The sequence below is a fragment of the Ochotona curzoniae genome, unplaced genomic scaffold (genome assembly GCF_017591425.1).
Source record: "Ochotona curzoniae isolate NIBS_2020 unplaced genomic scaffold, NIBS_Ocur_1.0 contig_4148, whole genome shotgun sequence".
Lineage (NCBI taxonomy): Eukaryota > Metazoa > Chordata > Mammalia > Lagomorpha > Ochotonidae > Ochotona > Ochotona curzoniae.
In genome coordinates, this window is record NW_024466146.1 from 6,986,278 (window position 1) to 7,000,199 (window position 13,922).

Consider the following 13,922-nt stretch of genomic DNA (forward strand, 5'->3'; position numbering starts at 1 on the left):
AACAGTCTTTATTCAGTTTCTTAAAACAAAAGCACCCCTCCATGACTGTGTGAATCTCCAAAACGACAGTCTTCCAGTATGAAAATGCTTCTCTTCGTTCTTCTGAGTTGACAAGTATGTAGTTTTCTTTGGAGAAATCTCTGTAGAAAGTCATTTCTTTTTCTCCAATAACCCAGTCAGACACTTGCAGGACAATTAATGTTGTTCTGACTCTTTCGGGCATTCAGTATTGATTATATCTTTAAAATTCAGATTTTTTTTAAAAAATAAATTTTAATATTATGTAACTGCACTTTCTTCTTTACCTTATAGTGAATGTACTCATCCTCAGAGAAATGAAATGGAGTAGCTTCATCCTGATATATTTTTTTGTTTGAGTTTACTCTCCGAAAGTATCCCTAGAAAGGAAATTTTAGTAATAAGGAGAGCAAAGATAGATTTTGCTCTTCCCTGCCTGTCTTTATCCAACCAATGTATTGTCTTGTGGTTCCAGATATTAGGCAAACTTATCCTGTGCCGGTTCATTTCTAGGACATGAAATTAAACAGAGGCCTTAAAACTAGATTTATTTTTTAAATATTTATTTATTAAAAATATTTATTTGTTTTACTTGAAAGAGTCAACAGAGAGAGGGCAGAGATAGAGCACTCTTCCATCTGCTGGTACACTCCCCAAATTAATGGTCTTAACAGCCAGAGCTGGACTGATTTGAATCCTGGGACTAGGAGCTTCTTCTGGGTTTAATACATGAGAACAGAGGCACAAGGACTTGGCCCTCCTCCTCTGCTCTCCCAGACCATAAACAGGAAGCTGGATCAGAAGTGGAGCCGCCAGAACACTAACTGGTGCCCAAATGGGAAAGTCAGCACTGCAGGAAGAGATTTAGCTCACTATGCCACCACACTGGCCCTAAAACCAGACTTCTTTAAAGAATTGCATTTTGGTTAACACTGCTGAACAGATTGCCATACATTCTGTCCTTCAGGACACTTTTGTGAAGGCATTTCATTTTGGTCTGAAATTGTGGGGGCACCTCTGGATGACTCAGCAACATTTCATTAATTACATTTGCTTTTAAAAAATTACTTCCAAAAATCTCATTAAGCACTATATACTTTGTTAGAGAAAGGGTTGTTTTTTTCACAGAAATAAATTGCTTGACTAATTAAATCTAGATCAGAAGCCTAAACGTGAGTAGATACTAGGAAATTATTATTGATTATTATTATTTTAGGTCAGCACATGCATGACACGCAATGTGAGTGCACCACAAGCCAGATTCTGTAAATTGCTTCTTCCATTGTGTGTAATATCTCCATTTTTCAACAATCATAATTTCCTTATTTTACCTGCTTTTATAAAATACAGTCCTTTGAACGAGTGCTGGTGGAAAACAAGCTGCACGGCCTCTCTCCAGCCCTTTCTGAAGCCATCCAGAGCATCTCCAGATGGGAGCTGGTGCAAGCCGCTTTGCCTCACGTCCTCCACTGCACTGCTACCCTGCTTTCAAACAGGAACAAGCTAGGTTGGTGCTCCTGCATTATTTGTTTACTGCATACTCTATGTTCAACACTCGTAATAATAGATGTTGAATCATGATCCAGTGATTGTATATATTTTCACATTGAATTCTCACACATAGGTACTACCATTGTTTCCAATTTATCAATGATGGAGAAGGAACTTCTGTTTTCAACTTCACAAGCAATATGTAAAATATTTTCTCCATAAACATTAAAATATTACAGGCAGGCTAAAGACTCTCCCCCATCTAAGATGAGTTGTAGCCAGGGTGCTCTTCTTTGCCTTCTCAATTCTTAAAGCAGTCACTCTTGTGAATGCAGTCTAGTCTCATCAGACATTTCCCCAAGTTAGTAGTACTCTGTGTGGGGCATTTACACATTTTCATAAGGACAGATTTTTTCCATTAATTTGACTTGAAGAATGATTTTCTGTCTTTTGATAGTGTTGTCTCCTGAGAAAGCAAAGCAGGATTTTCTCAGACCCTGAGTTTACATCCATTGCTTTGCTTCCAGACTGGTTTTTCTTTTTTAACTTAGTTGCGTGGTCTTCCATGCAGGCCACCAGGATAAGCTGGGTGTTGCTGAGACCAAACTCCTTCACACTCTCCACTGGATGCTCTTGGAGGCCCCCCAGGACTGCAACAGTGAGCGCTTCAGTGGCACAGACCAAGGCTCCAGCTGGGGTGGCAGCAGCAGCGCTTTTATTCACCAAGTTGAAAATCAGGGATCTCCAGTGCAGCCTTGTCAGAGCAGCTCCAATGACGAAGAAGAGGCTAGCCGAAGGAAGATCTTCCAGAACTCCATGGCCACAGTGGAGCTCTTCGTGTTCCTGTTTGCTCCACTTGTACACAGGATCAAGGTAAGAGAAAGATAGTTTAGGACCAGGATGGGATAGGAGTGGGATGAAGGAGAAATTCAGATGTTATTTCTGTGTTTGGTTCTTCTTGCTTGTACTTATAGCAAAACAAGTTGTGGAGAGTGTTCTCTCTATATGAACCTACTGAAAATAACTTCAAAAACACAAATATCCACATATCCTTTACTCACTTTGAAAACTATAGTGCCTCAAGAAAATACCCCAGATTTTAAACCTGGCAAATAAGGTCAGGTATGGGGTAGAGCTTAAACTCCTTTCTTGATTTAGTAGCTGTCTGTCACTACTAGTTACCTTATGATTTTGTCCAGTGGCCATATTAGCAAGTCCCTGAAACCTTTCCTGTTTGCTCTGCCCATCTTTTCCGCCTCTGTTTCTCTCAGGGTCCTTCAGACTCCCACATCAATGCCATCGCTTTCATGCATCTTTTCTATAAACTCTCTATACTGACCACTATCTCCTCTGTCTTCTAACAGCAGTTTGTAACTACCTCTATTTGTAATATAAGGTTTGCAGCGAATGTCTTTAATTTTTGTTATATGAATTTTTAATAGTTGAGCATTAGCCGATGAATTTCTTGGAAAATATATTAAATGAGTAAAATACAAAATATGATCATATGAAGTGAATTGTTTTAACATGCAATTATATCCATCTTGGACCTGGAAGAGACAATATAATTTGAAATCACTGTACCAACTAGTTCTTATTCTGTGACGCTGCTGAAATTACTCAACCTCTTTATCCTCACTTGGGTAAAATCGTGAACATCTCTAACACAGGGTGAGTACATGTGAAGACACAGCAAAGCTCCAACACTTGGAAAAACACAAAAACTATTTCTTACCGAACGTGAATGCAAGGGAGAGGAAGGAATTACTAGGTTCAGCTGTATTTCCATAGACTACTGTAACCTGCTGAGTACATATTCAAGTTACCAGTGTATGAAGAAGGCTGTGGTCACTAACAATCATTATGAGGGCAACACACCAGTGAGTCTTTTCACTCTTTTTAGTTTTTATTTTCCTAAAAATCTCACTTGCTATTGACTCTCTTGTTGCTGGAAGGGATATATCTATAACTGCCCAAATATTCTCACAATGCAACACAAGTCCTAGCCAGATTAAACATCAAAAATGCTAAAATTTTTTAGTGCTTAAAAAAAAAACTTAAATTACTGCTTCAAAAGTTTTAACTTTCTATTTTAAAAAGTTTACGTGTGTGTGTGTGTGTTTACACAACCCATTTAAAATATGTGCGTATGTGGGGAAATTATCATTTTAACAGAGACTTCCATCCACCAGTACTCATACCTTCTCTTTAAGCCTCATCTCCCTCTGTCTTCCTCTGCTCTTGCTGTTCATCAATCTTATGGCTTACCGGAGGCTCAACCTCAAACTTGATAAGCTCAATCCTATTCTTAGGTCCGTACACCAGCCTCTCCTTCCATTTCAAGTCTGTTTGAAGAAAGTTCTTCCCAATTACTCCAGTGTAACTAGCACATTGTCCTGCTTCCTTGTCCTTAGCACTTGCTGATACCTGGAGCTGTTCAGAGTGTTTCTCTGTCTGTTTATTGCCCATAACTATACTAGAAAGGAGATCACTGAGTGAAGGGATCTGCCTGTCCAGATCACAACTAGCTTCTGAATAAGTGCCTGGCGTATACTGTCATGAGATTCTCAATAACTCTTTTATGACTTACTCACTGATTAAAACCACATTACCAGGAGGTGATCCAGATGCTAAAAGCAGCTATTGTATGTAGGTATATATAGTTCTTAACATGACAAAGGCAGGAAGGGGACAAAATAGCCCATACAGTTGTCTTTATGATAAATATCACTTAGATTGGAAAAATGTGTCCAAACTAACTTCATGGATTAGATGGCTGAGAGTTGAGGTTTTGAAAACAGATACGCTCACATTTGAATCCAGTGTCTGCTTATTACATGAAACTCAGCAATTAGTATATGTAAGCCTCAATTTCCTTGTGTATAAATTGAATGAAGAAATTTCTGAGCCATTGTATTAATTGAACACTTATAGTACCCAATCTAATGGGTAAAGACATGAACAAAAATTGGTTTTTACAACATTGACATTGCATTGCTACTGGTATTATTTATTGTTAAGAGAAATAGAGTAAGAGCCTTGTTCAAAAGAGATTTCACAAACTATATGGAAAGCTGACTCAAAACTTTTTCTCAAAATGCTTACAAAGGAGCAAAGCAATTCACGTAAAACGCTCCACAAGATTGGTACATAGTGAACGATTATTTTTAGTTATGCTGCTATTGTCATTATTGTTTTTTCCTTTTTTTTACTGATCTGAGGGACTTCTTGTGCTAGATACTATAGAGTAAAAAGCACTGAGTCAATAAATTCTCCTACAGGATCTTTTCTGTTTGCTAGAAGTGTTTACTCTCTTTGATGTTGCTGGGGAACATACATACAATTTGTCTATTTCAGGGGTTTTCAGCCTTGATATTGTTGCTATTTGTGGAGATAATCCTTTATTGGGAGTCACTATCTCACGCATTGTTAGATGTTTAGTAGTGCATCTGGAATCTACCCACCATGTTCCAGTATTACTTCTTCTACTACGGAGTTCTGATTATCCTAGATAACCAGGAGTCAGGTGTCTGCAGGTGGGTGGAAAGGAACAGGCTCTGACTGAGATATTTCATTTTCTTTCTGGTTATCAGGCTCTATAAGAGCTTACTTCTCTCCTGTCCTTCTAAATCCTTGTGTTTCCCATTACCAATGCTGTTAAAGTCCTTTCTTGCCTTTACATTTTCTTTGCTTTTGCCCTCAGAATTCCAACTCCAAATGAAAACAAAAAATTTACTCCTCCCACCAAGAGATACACATACTGCTGAAAAAGTCACATAATCATCCAAACCATTGTTTCTATAAAGTCTTGGTCTCTAATTTTAGTGCACGGCTCCACTTGTTGATCATTTTCTGGATATTACCTCCTGCTGCCTGAATGCAGGTAGATTTTATAGGACAAAGCACTGTAAGAACTCAGTCAAGGCTTGAGCACATGTGTCCCCATTCTCGCCTCCTGATTACTCTGCGGCCTCAAATGATTGCTTCAGTTTGTGCCGACTACGTAACAGATCATTTTCATTTATCAATTCTAGCACTTACAACCTTCCGAGGGGACAGGAGTCTCTATTTTACCCAAGAAGAAACAGATTCAAGGACATAGTGATTCAGCATGTAAAAAACCAAAGGGAGACAAATAGATTTCACCTTATCTACAAAATGGCAACTTCTTAAATTTCTGTGTTGTATTTTTTTCTATAAAAACATGAATATTCTCTCCATTGTCTATCACAAGCTTTACTTTTCTCTTTTCATGAAATACCAGCTGTTTCTGAAAATGCCACCAGGCATTTTCCTTTAGGCATTCTATTTTGTTCACAGTGAATTCTACTTTTTCTTGCAATCCTTATGATTTCTGCTCCCTCTTCTGAGAGCTCATCTTTGTGCTCCACTTAACCAAGGGGTTTCCAAAAGCTCTTATTTCACTTGCCATTTACATCCTACAGACTGAGGTAAACTAATCCTGTATCTCTGACCCAGAATCCTCTTTCAGCCTTTACATTATCAGCAACTAACCCTTACAAGTTGATGATGCATAAACATTTTGAAGGTATCCTGAAGTGAGCCCTTGTCCCTACATTCTATATTTTATATCATCCGCACAGACTGCATTTGATCACATCAAATATTTACTTCCATGTATCACTAATCACAAAAAACTACCAATTATGTATCCTAAATATTGTCAAATTCATCACACTTTACCTTTTTTTTTTGCCACCTTCCCCCAATGTTTCCTTATCTCTCGCTTGGGTCTCTTGGTTGGGTCACTCTCTATCTCCAAATTAGACTATCTGATAAAAGCCAACATCAACACCAAAGTGATCTACCCACAGTGTGATGTTATCAAACATCTGATGTTATCAAAATGTTGAAAATAATTTTTTGAGTTCTCTTAGCTTGATATACCACACCATCTATGTCTCCTGACTTTGAGCTTATGTACTTAGAGTCTTCCCAAGAGCACAATCTGTTTTCTAAAAGGTGTTTACTCATGCTGGTCATGCTGCCTAGAATGCTGTCATACACCGCACTTTTCCTGGAAAACTTATGCTCATTCATTACCCTTCCTCCATTGTTTCCGCAACATTGTAGGTTCATCTTCTTTGCTGTGCTGGTTTGCTTATTATCATTTCTTTGTTTGTCTATCTCCCTCATTAGATTCTGTTGAATTTATGACAGCTAACATTTTGTCTATAAGTAGCAGTTACCTAATTAATATTTATTGAATGAGTTATAATTAGTTTGTTAGGAAATCATATACAAGCAATGTATCCTCTGATGCTGTCTTATTAGGTGCATGTTTCTATGCTGCTTTTAATTTATAATTTTCTCAAGTATTTTAAATAAAAATAATAATCTGTATGTCTTATGAAATCTATTACAAATCTTAGGCCAAAATAGTTTCATCCATACAAAATGTTGAATGTTTGTTGAATTAAGAAATCTCCTTAAATATAGTGTCAGTACAATTGGTACAGTTGGTACAATTTGATCAATTATTCCTCCAACTATTACTTACTGAATGTCAGCAACTGTTAGATATTATTGGGGAAAAAAATAGGAAACAAAATGGAATGCCTAAACTCATGCTTTCAAGGAAAATACAGGAAAAGCAGCTTTTAAATGGAATCTAAAATAATAGTTGTTTAATTTAATATCATTTAAGAAAACCTCAGAATTATTTCACAATATCTGGGAAATAGGTGGCCAATGATCTGAAATATGAAGATTCTGATTCTGTCGGTGTTACATCCTTGGGGTTTTCTAGCTCACTTGTTGCACGTCTGTTTGAATGACAGGATCTTCTCCAACTCTTCCTCTTCTGGTCACGTGCTTATATATCGCATAGAGTGTCCCCTTAAATCCCTTCCAATGACATGCCTGGAAGAAGATTAGGTTCAGTCTCAGAGTTCACGTATTCAATCTACTTAAAGAATCTTGCAGAACATAATAAAATAAATGTAGACCACAGATATTTCAGGTTTGAAGAGTGGTTAATTTAGTTGGTGTTATTTTGGAAAAGTAAAATATGCTCAAATAATCAACAGTTACATGTTGGGGCCAGCACTGTGGTATGATGGATTAAATCTAAGCCTTCAATGCTGGTACAAGCTGTTGCTCTTCAAATCAAACTCCCACTAACATGCTTAGGAAGCTGTAGAATTGCCCAAGTACTTACGCCCCTGTCACCCACGCAGGAAACCTTTGCACTTAAGCCCCTGGAACTCACGTAGGAGACCTTTGCAGCCATTTGAGGAATGACACAGTAGACAGGAGATTTCTTTTTTTGTCTCTCCCTTTCAAATAAACAATCTTTAAAATAAAAATAACAAATTGATTCTCAAGGAAAATGTATGAGAAGATCTCAATTTCTCTTCATTCAAAATTCAACCTCACAGAGTATATTTGACAGTAACTGTCAGTAAGGGCTAAATGTGCTGATAGAGAAAGCAGATGTTAAAAGCCAGAACCTGAATGCAGGAGAGTTCGTTTCTTGCTATAGCTTTCACTGGAGTTTTTCTTGCATCAGTTTTCCTATGAGAAATAGAAAAGGACTGAGTTGGTAAAGTAAGGAACCATTTCAATCAAGTCAGTTGGAGCTTGGCTTTCTGTATTTCCAGAGACAAATCTGATAAGCCTTGTTTTGTGTTAATTCTTTGTTTGTTGAACAACGTCAAGCAGATTTACTCGTGAATATTTCAAGGGAATTTGGGTTACTCTTCCTTTAACCCCAGATCTGCTTACTTAGTATATGAAGTTGAATTTATCTAACTTGTGTCTCAAACTCAAGTCTCTAAAATGAGGCTGGTAAGGTCTCCCAAGTTTTTCTTCTCTTTGATTATCATATTAGTGGTAAAAAAATTCTTTTTATGTTCTACTTCCATTTAATTAACAAACTCTGTAGGCTGTATATGCTCAAAATATAACCTGAATCTACATCTTTTTTATCCCTCTACTCTAGCCAAATCACCTTCCACCTAAGTGATATCAAGAACTTTCTATTTTCTCCTTCTAACTTTGTCTTTTCTCAATCTATCCTTAATACTCCAATGAGACTATAGTCCAATGTGAATCTACTACTTAAAAATCCTGTGATGGTTTCCTGTCTTATTTCATACTTGTTGAAGTTCTTACTATTACCTAATAGGAAATATATGAATATTACCTGACACTTGATAACTTCCTCAATCTTACCTTTTTCCCAAACTTCCTTCATTCTCTTGACTCCAGATGCACAGTCTCTTGGCTGTTTTTTAACTCACTAAGCATACAGAGGGCCTTTGCATTTGCTGAGCTCTTCTAATGAAATATTCCCCTGGAGATAGCTACATAGCAGATCCTCCACTTCATTCTGATACTTACTCAAAAGTCATCTTTTCAGTAAGGATCTCACAATATACCTCGCTTCACACATCAACAGCTTGCAAGACACATCTCTCTTTTTGATTCACCTCCTGTGTTTTGCACTGTGAGTAGGAATTTTTGGATGCTTTATGTCCTTTGTATTCAAGAGTCTAGAATAAAGTGGTACATAGTGGATGCTTGACAAATATTTGTAGCACAAATGAATGAATTTGACCAAATGCTTTACGTGTTTTCATAATACTTTCAAAGGGGATCCTAAAGGTTTTTCCAAGCTAAGCACTACTGGTAAGAATGGGCAGGATCCCAGCCTAGTTGTTGATGGACAGATTAGCCCTAGCTGTACCAAAGAGCAAATGTATTCAGGGATTTTATCAGCCTTTTCAGATGAAGACTCCATGAGATTCACCCATAGCCATTCATCATTTCTAGAATCACTTTTTCTATTTTTCCAATTTCTCCAAGGTCTGGGTAAGATAAGTAAGATCTGGGGTCTCCTATGTTTTAAAAGCCCCCCTACATGATGATAATATGTATGCCAAGGCTGCAGAAGACTGTCTTATGATGAATTCCTGGGTCTCAGAAGTCCTCATTACCTAGTAATTACATTTCTACTTCTACCATTACACCAAACTGAAAAGATGTGTGGTCTCAGAGATAATCTCAGAATGCCATATATTTGGGTTTCTGTAACAGACATAGCATTTTAAACACCTCACCTCTGAAAGTGATGTAATATGAAGAAAAAAAATGTGCTACTGGCAGAAACCTTCAGCTGTAGAGCAATTGTGCCTACATGGTAACAAAGATGCTTGATGCATCCCTGCTGTCAAGAACATTACAATATCACACTCTGAAGAGCCAAAATGTGGATTCAACTCCATACAATTCAAGAGAGAGAGAGATGAACTAGAGAATGGACATTTAAAAGAGCCATCATCTGAGGATGTTGCCTTAAAAGGTAGAAACAAGGACAGTTAAGTAACTAATAAGAGCAATGATAACAGTCACCACAATTGGTAGAATACCAAGACTCTTGAAATGACTGCATACACAAATGATAATATATGTGTTCCATACTTGGCCCAAAGCTACATCTTTGACAATTATTTATTGTTCATTTTGCATAAGGCAGATGATTGTGTTTTCTGTAGTAACTGCAGTGGTAACTTACAGTTGTTGGTTTACTCCACAAATAATTATCTGAGTAATGAATGAATAAAGGTTTGCAGACAAATTCACACTGGAACTAACCTTGGAAATGATATTACTCTGTGTATTGATTGGTCCACTCAACCAATTCTTACACTATAGTTATTGGACATAGATCTTCTTTTCTCCCAGGAATCCGACCTCACCTTTCGACTGGCCAGTGGGCTTGTTATATGGCAGCCCATGTGGGAACACAGACAGCCTGAAGTCTCTGGCTTCACAGCACTGGTGAAGCCCATCAGGAACATCATTACAGGTTGGTGTCCTATCGTCTATTGGGAGAATATTGCTAGATTCTTCACATGAAGAAATAACAGTGACAGAATAATTTTCCCTTAGTAAGCCATAAAGCAAATCCCTCTGGTGGGTTAGTTAGGTGTTCCAAGCAAAAGAATAATTCACAGAAAGAGAAAATAAGCCAGGAATACACACCTTTGGGTTATATGGCAGTGGATGTGCCATGTAAAGTACTTGGGACTCAGTTTACAAAATGTAACGTACAATGTAATCTTAATAATACTTACGTGGCCTAGTAGGCTAAGCTTCTGCCTAAGGCACCATAAATCAAATCCTGAATACTCCACTGCTAATCCTAGCTCCCTGCCTATGGTCTGGGATAGCAGTGGAGGATGGTTCACATGCTTGGGACCCTGCATCTAGGCAAAAAAGCTCCTGGCTCCCATCTTCAGATCAACTCAGCTCTAATCACTGAAGAAATTTGGGGAGTGAACCACAGCATGGAGGATCTCTGCCTCTCTTTCTTTTCATCTCTCTCTCTCGCTGTCTTTGCTTCCCTCTGTAAATCCTTCTTTCAAATAAAGATAAATTAATACTTTAAAAAATTACACAGAACTTAGAAGACTACCTGAACATAGGGTACCAGTAAACAGTATCTATTATTACTTCCTGTTCATCATCATTGTGGAATTGTGGCTCTTGAACAATCATGCATTATTTTATTGCTCTCAGAAGAAGTTACTTGAGAATCCTGGTTTCAACCTGGCCAATCCTGACTGAATAACATTTGTGGTATGAACCAGTGCATCAAACTCATTTTCTCCTCTATCTCTCAATTTTTTAAAAGTTTACTAAAATATGGGGGTAAATACGTAATTTTTAAATTAGGATGAAATATTTTATATATAATAAAAGTAGAGTAAAATCCCACAATTTACATTTATACAAAATATTAACCATTGATGCTTATTGAGAATTCAGGAATGACAATCTCTCATAGGTTCGTATAATAAGGAATTAAATACATAATGGTGTTATGATGAAGTCTACTTGTGATTTCATATATGGAATGAGGATTGGAACTCTGGTTTTAAAATTTCTGATAAGAAAAAGAATATAAGCAGTTTCTTCTACTTTAATTTTAGACATATTAAATATAGAATTAACATGTTTTAAACAGTACAACACAACATTTCAATGCATATATGTGGCTCAAACCAACCATACGAGCCAACTAACCTTTGCATTTCTTTGTTTTTTCTCATACTTGGCGCTTACCAGGTTCTCCACTCCAGTTTTTTTTTTAAATAGAAAATAAAGTACCTTATTGTAGACTAGTCATCACATAATGCTGTGGAATGTCATAATCTGTCATATTTATCCTCCTCTGTTGTGGTACCTATTATTCAACCTCTCCCCATCCAACCCCATCGGCTTCCTGGCTTCCTCTAGGCCTCGGTAACCACTTTTTTCAAAAATGTATTTATTTGAAACATATAAACACAAGAAGAAGAAGGAGAGAGAGAGAGAGAGATCTTCCATCTTCTGAGTCACTCCCCGACATAGCCACAACAGCCAGGGATGGGCTAAACTCAAGTCAGGATCTGCTGGAACTCATCTGTGTCTCTCCCACTGCTTGATGGGGGCCAAGCACTTGGATCATTTTCTGTTGTTTTCCAAGGTGCATTAGCAGGGAGCTGGATCAGAAGTAAAGAGTAATAGTGACTCAGACAAAACACACTGAAATAGGGCGCTGGTGTTGCAAGCATCAACTTAAAAATATTTAATGCTAAAAGTTCTTATTAATTTGAGAAGAAGAGAAAGATTTAAAAAAGAAAAACATGTACAGGGCTCTTGTCTGCTGATTCTTTCCCCAAATGCCTGCAGAGCTGGAGCGAATCTTCCATAGGAGCCAGAAGCCAAGTTTCCCATATGGGTGACTGGAATCTAATTATTTAACCAGCGTTGCTGACTCACTGGGTCTATGTTTTTGTGATTCTGGACCCAGAAGCCAGAACTAGAACTTTAGTCCAGGTATTCTGTGGCACATGCTTGTCTTAGTCCCTATAGTAAATGCCTACTCTGTCAATCACTATTCTAAATTCTGCAGAGGAGAGAATATGTGATAGTTTTCTTTTTCTGGCTTATTTCACTTACCATAACGAAAACCAGTTGTATCCATTTTGCTGTGAAAATTAGATTTTGATTCTTTTTGTGACTGGTTGATACTCAATTATACATTTATACATATATACATATATCATTCTATGCATGTATGTGTATCTTACCTATCATTATTGTCATCGTTAATCAATCCACACCCATTTTGTTTACATCAATGGAAATGAAGATTGATTCCACATTTTGGCTGTTGTGAATACTCTTTGACGAACGGGACAATGCAGGTTTCTTTCTCATATATTGACTTCACTTTCTTCCATTATATACCCCGAGGTTGAATAGCGTGGTCATAGATTCATGTTTTATTTTTGTGGAGCCAGCATACTGTTCTCACCTAGAGTGTTCCCGTTTCTATGCATCCTCATCAGCATTTGCTTTCTTCATGATAGGTATGCTAGCTGGAATCAGATGACAGGTCATTGTGGTTTTAACTCATGTTTCCATGATGTCTAGTGATACTATTTTTTACATGTGTTTGTTGATAATTTATAGTTCTTCTAAGAAATACCCATTTAGATTCTTCACTTGTTTTTGAGCTGGTTGATTTTTCTTATGATGTCTTTGAGAATTTGGAGTTTTTTTATATATTCTGGATAATATTCTTTGTCAGATGAACAGCTCCCAAATAATTTCTCCCAATCGATTGGGAGATTTTTTACGTTGTTGATTGGTCACTTAGCTCTGCAGAAGCTTCTTGATTTTTTTAAAGATTTATTTATTTTTTATTGGAAAGTCAGATATACAGAGAGGAGGAGAGAAAGAGAGGAAGATCTTCCATCCAGTGATTCACTCCCCAAGTGACCGCCACAGCCGCTGCTGCACTGATCCGAAGCCAGAAGTGAGGAACTTCGTCCAGGACTCCCACATGGGTGCATGGTCCCAAGGCTTTTGGGCCATCTTCTACTGCTTTTCCAGGCCAGAAGCAGGGAGCTGGGTGGGAAGTGGAACTGCCGGGATTAGAAACGACATCAAATGGGATCCTGGCGCTTTCAAGGCTTGAACTTTTGCCACTAGGCTACTGCGCTGAGTCCAGAAGCTTCTTAGTTTTCTAAACAGTTGTTTCATTTTTGTATATTTTTTGGTTTCTTATCTCAAAATGGTAGACTATGCCAGTGTCTTAATATGTTCTTCCTATGCTTTCTGTTAATTATCATTGTTTCAGTCTTAGGTTTAGATCTTCGATCACTTTGCTTTTTTTTTTTTTGTTTTTGTAGCGGGTAGAGATCTTGTTTAAATTCTTGTGTAGAGACACTCAGTTCTCCTAGGACCATTCATTGAGGAGATCATGTCCTCACCAGGATGTTGCTAGATTTGTTTTTCAGAGTAGATTGGTCACAGATCCATAGATTTATTCTAGGTGTGTGTCTTCTGTCCCATTGCTCTTCTGTCTCTGTTATATATAAGTACAGTTCGTTTTA

The 13,922-nt window shown here is 37.5% G+C and overlaps 1 protein-coding gene across 5 annotated transcripts in view; it reads left to right on the forward strand.

Moving 5' to 3' along the window:
* Positions 1 to 13,922, forward strand: part of UNC80 (unc-80 homolog, NALCN channel complex subunit) — a 176,473-nt gene that overhangs the window by 3,057 nt on the left and 159,494 nt on the right. For all 5 annotated transcript variants that reach the window (XM_040984422.1, XM_040984425.1, XM_040984424.1 and 2 more), the window contains exons 3-5: positions 1,369 to 1,525; positions 2,081 to 2,382; positions 10,219 to 10,342. In XM_040984422.1, coding sequence (XP_040840356.1) covers positions 1,369 to 1,525; positions 2,081 to 2,382; positions 10,219 to 10,342 — 583 coding nt within the window. The remainder of the gene's footprint in view (positions 1 to 1,368; positions 1,526 to 2,080; positions 2,383 to 10,218; positions 10,343 to 13,922) is intronic.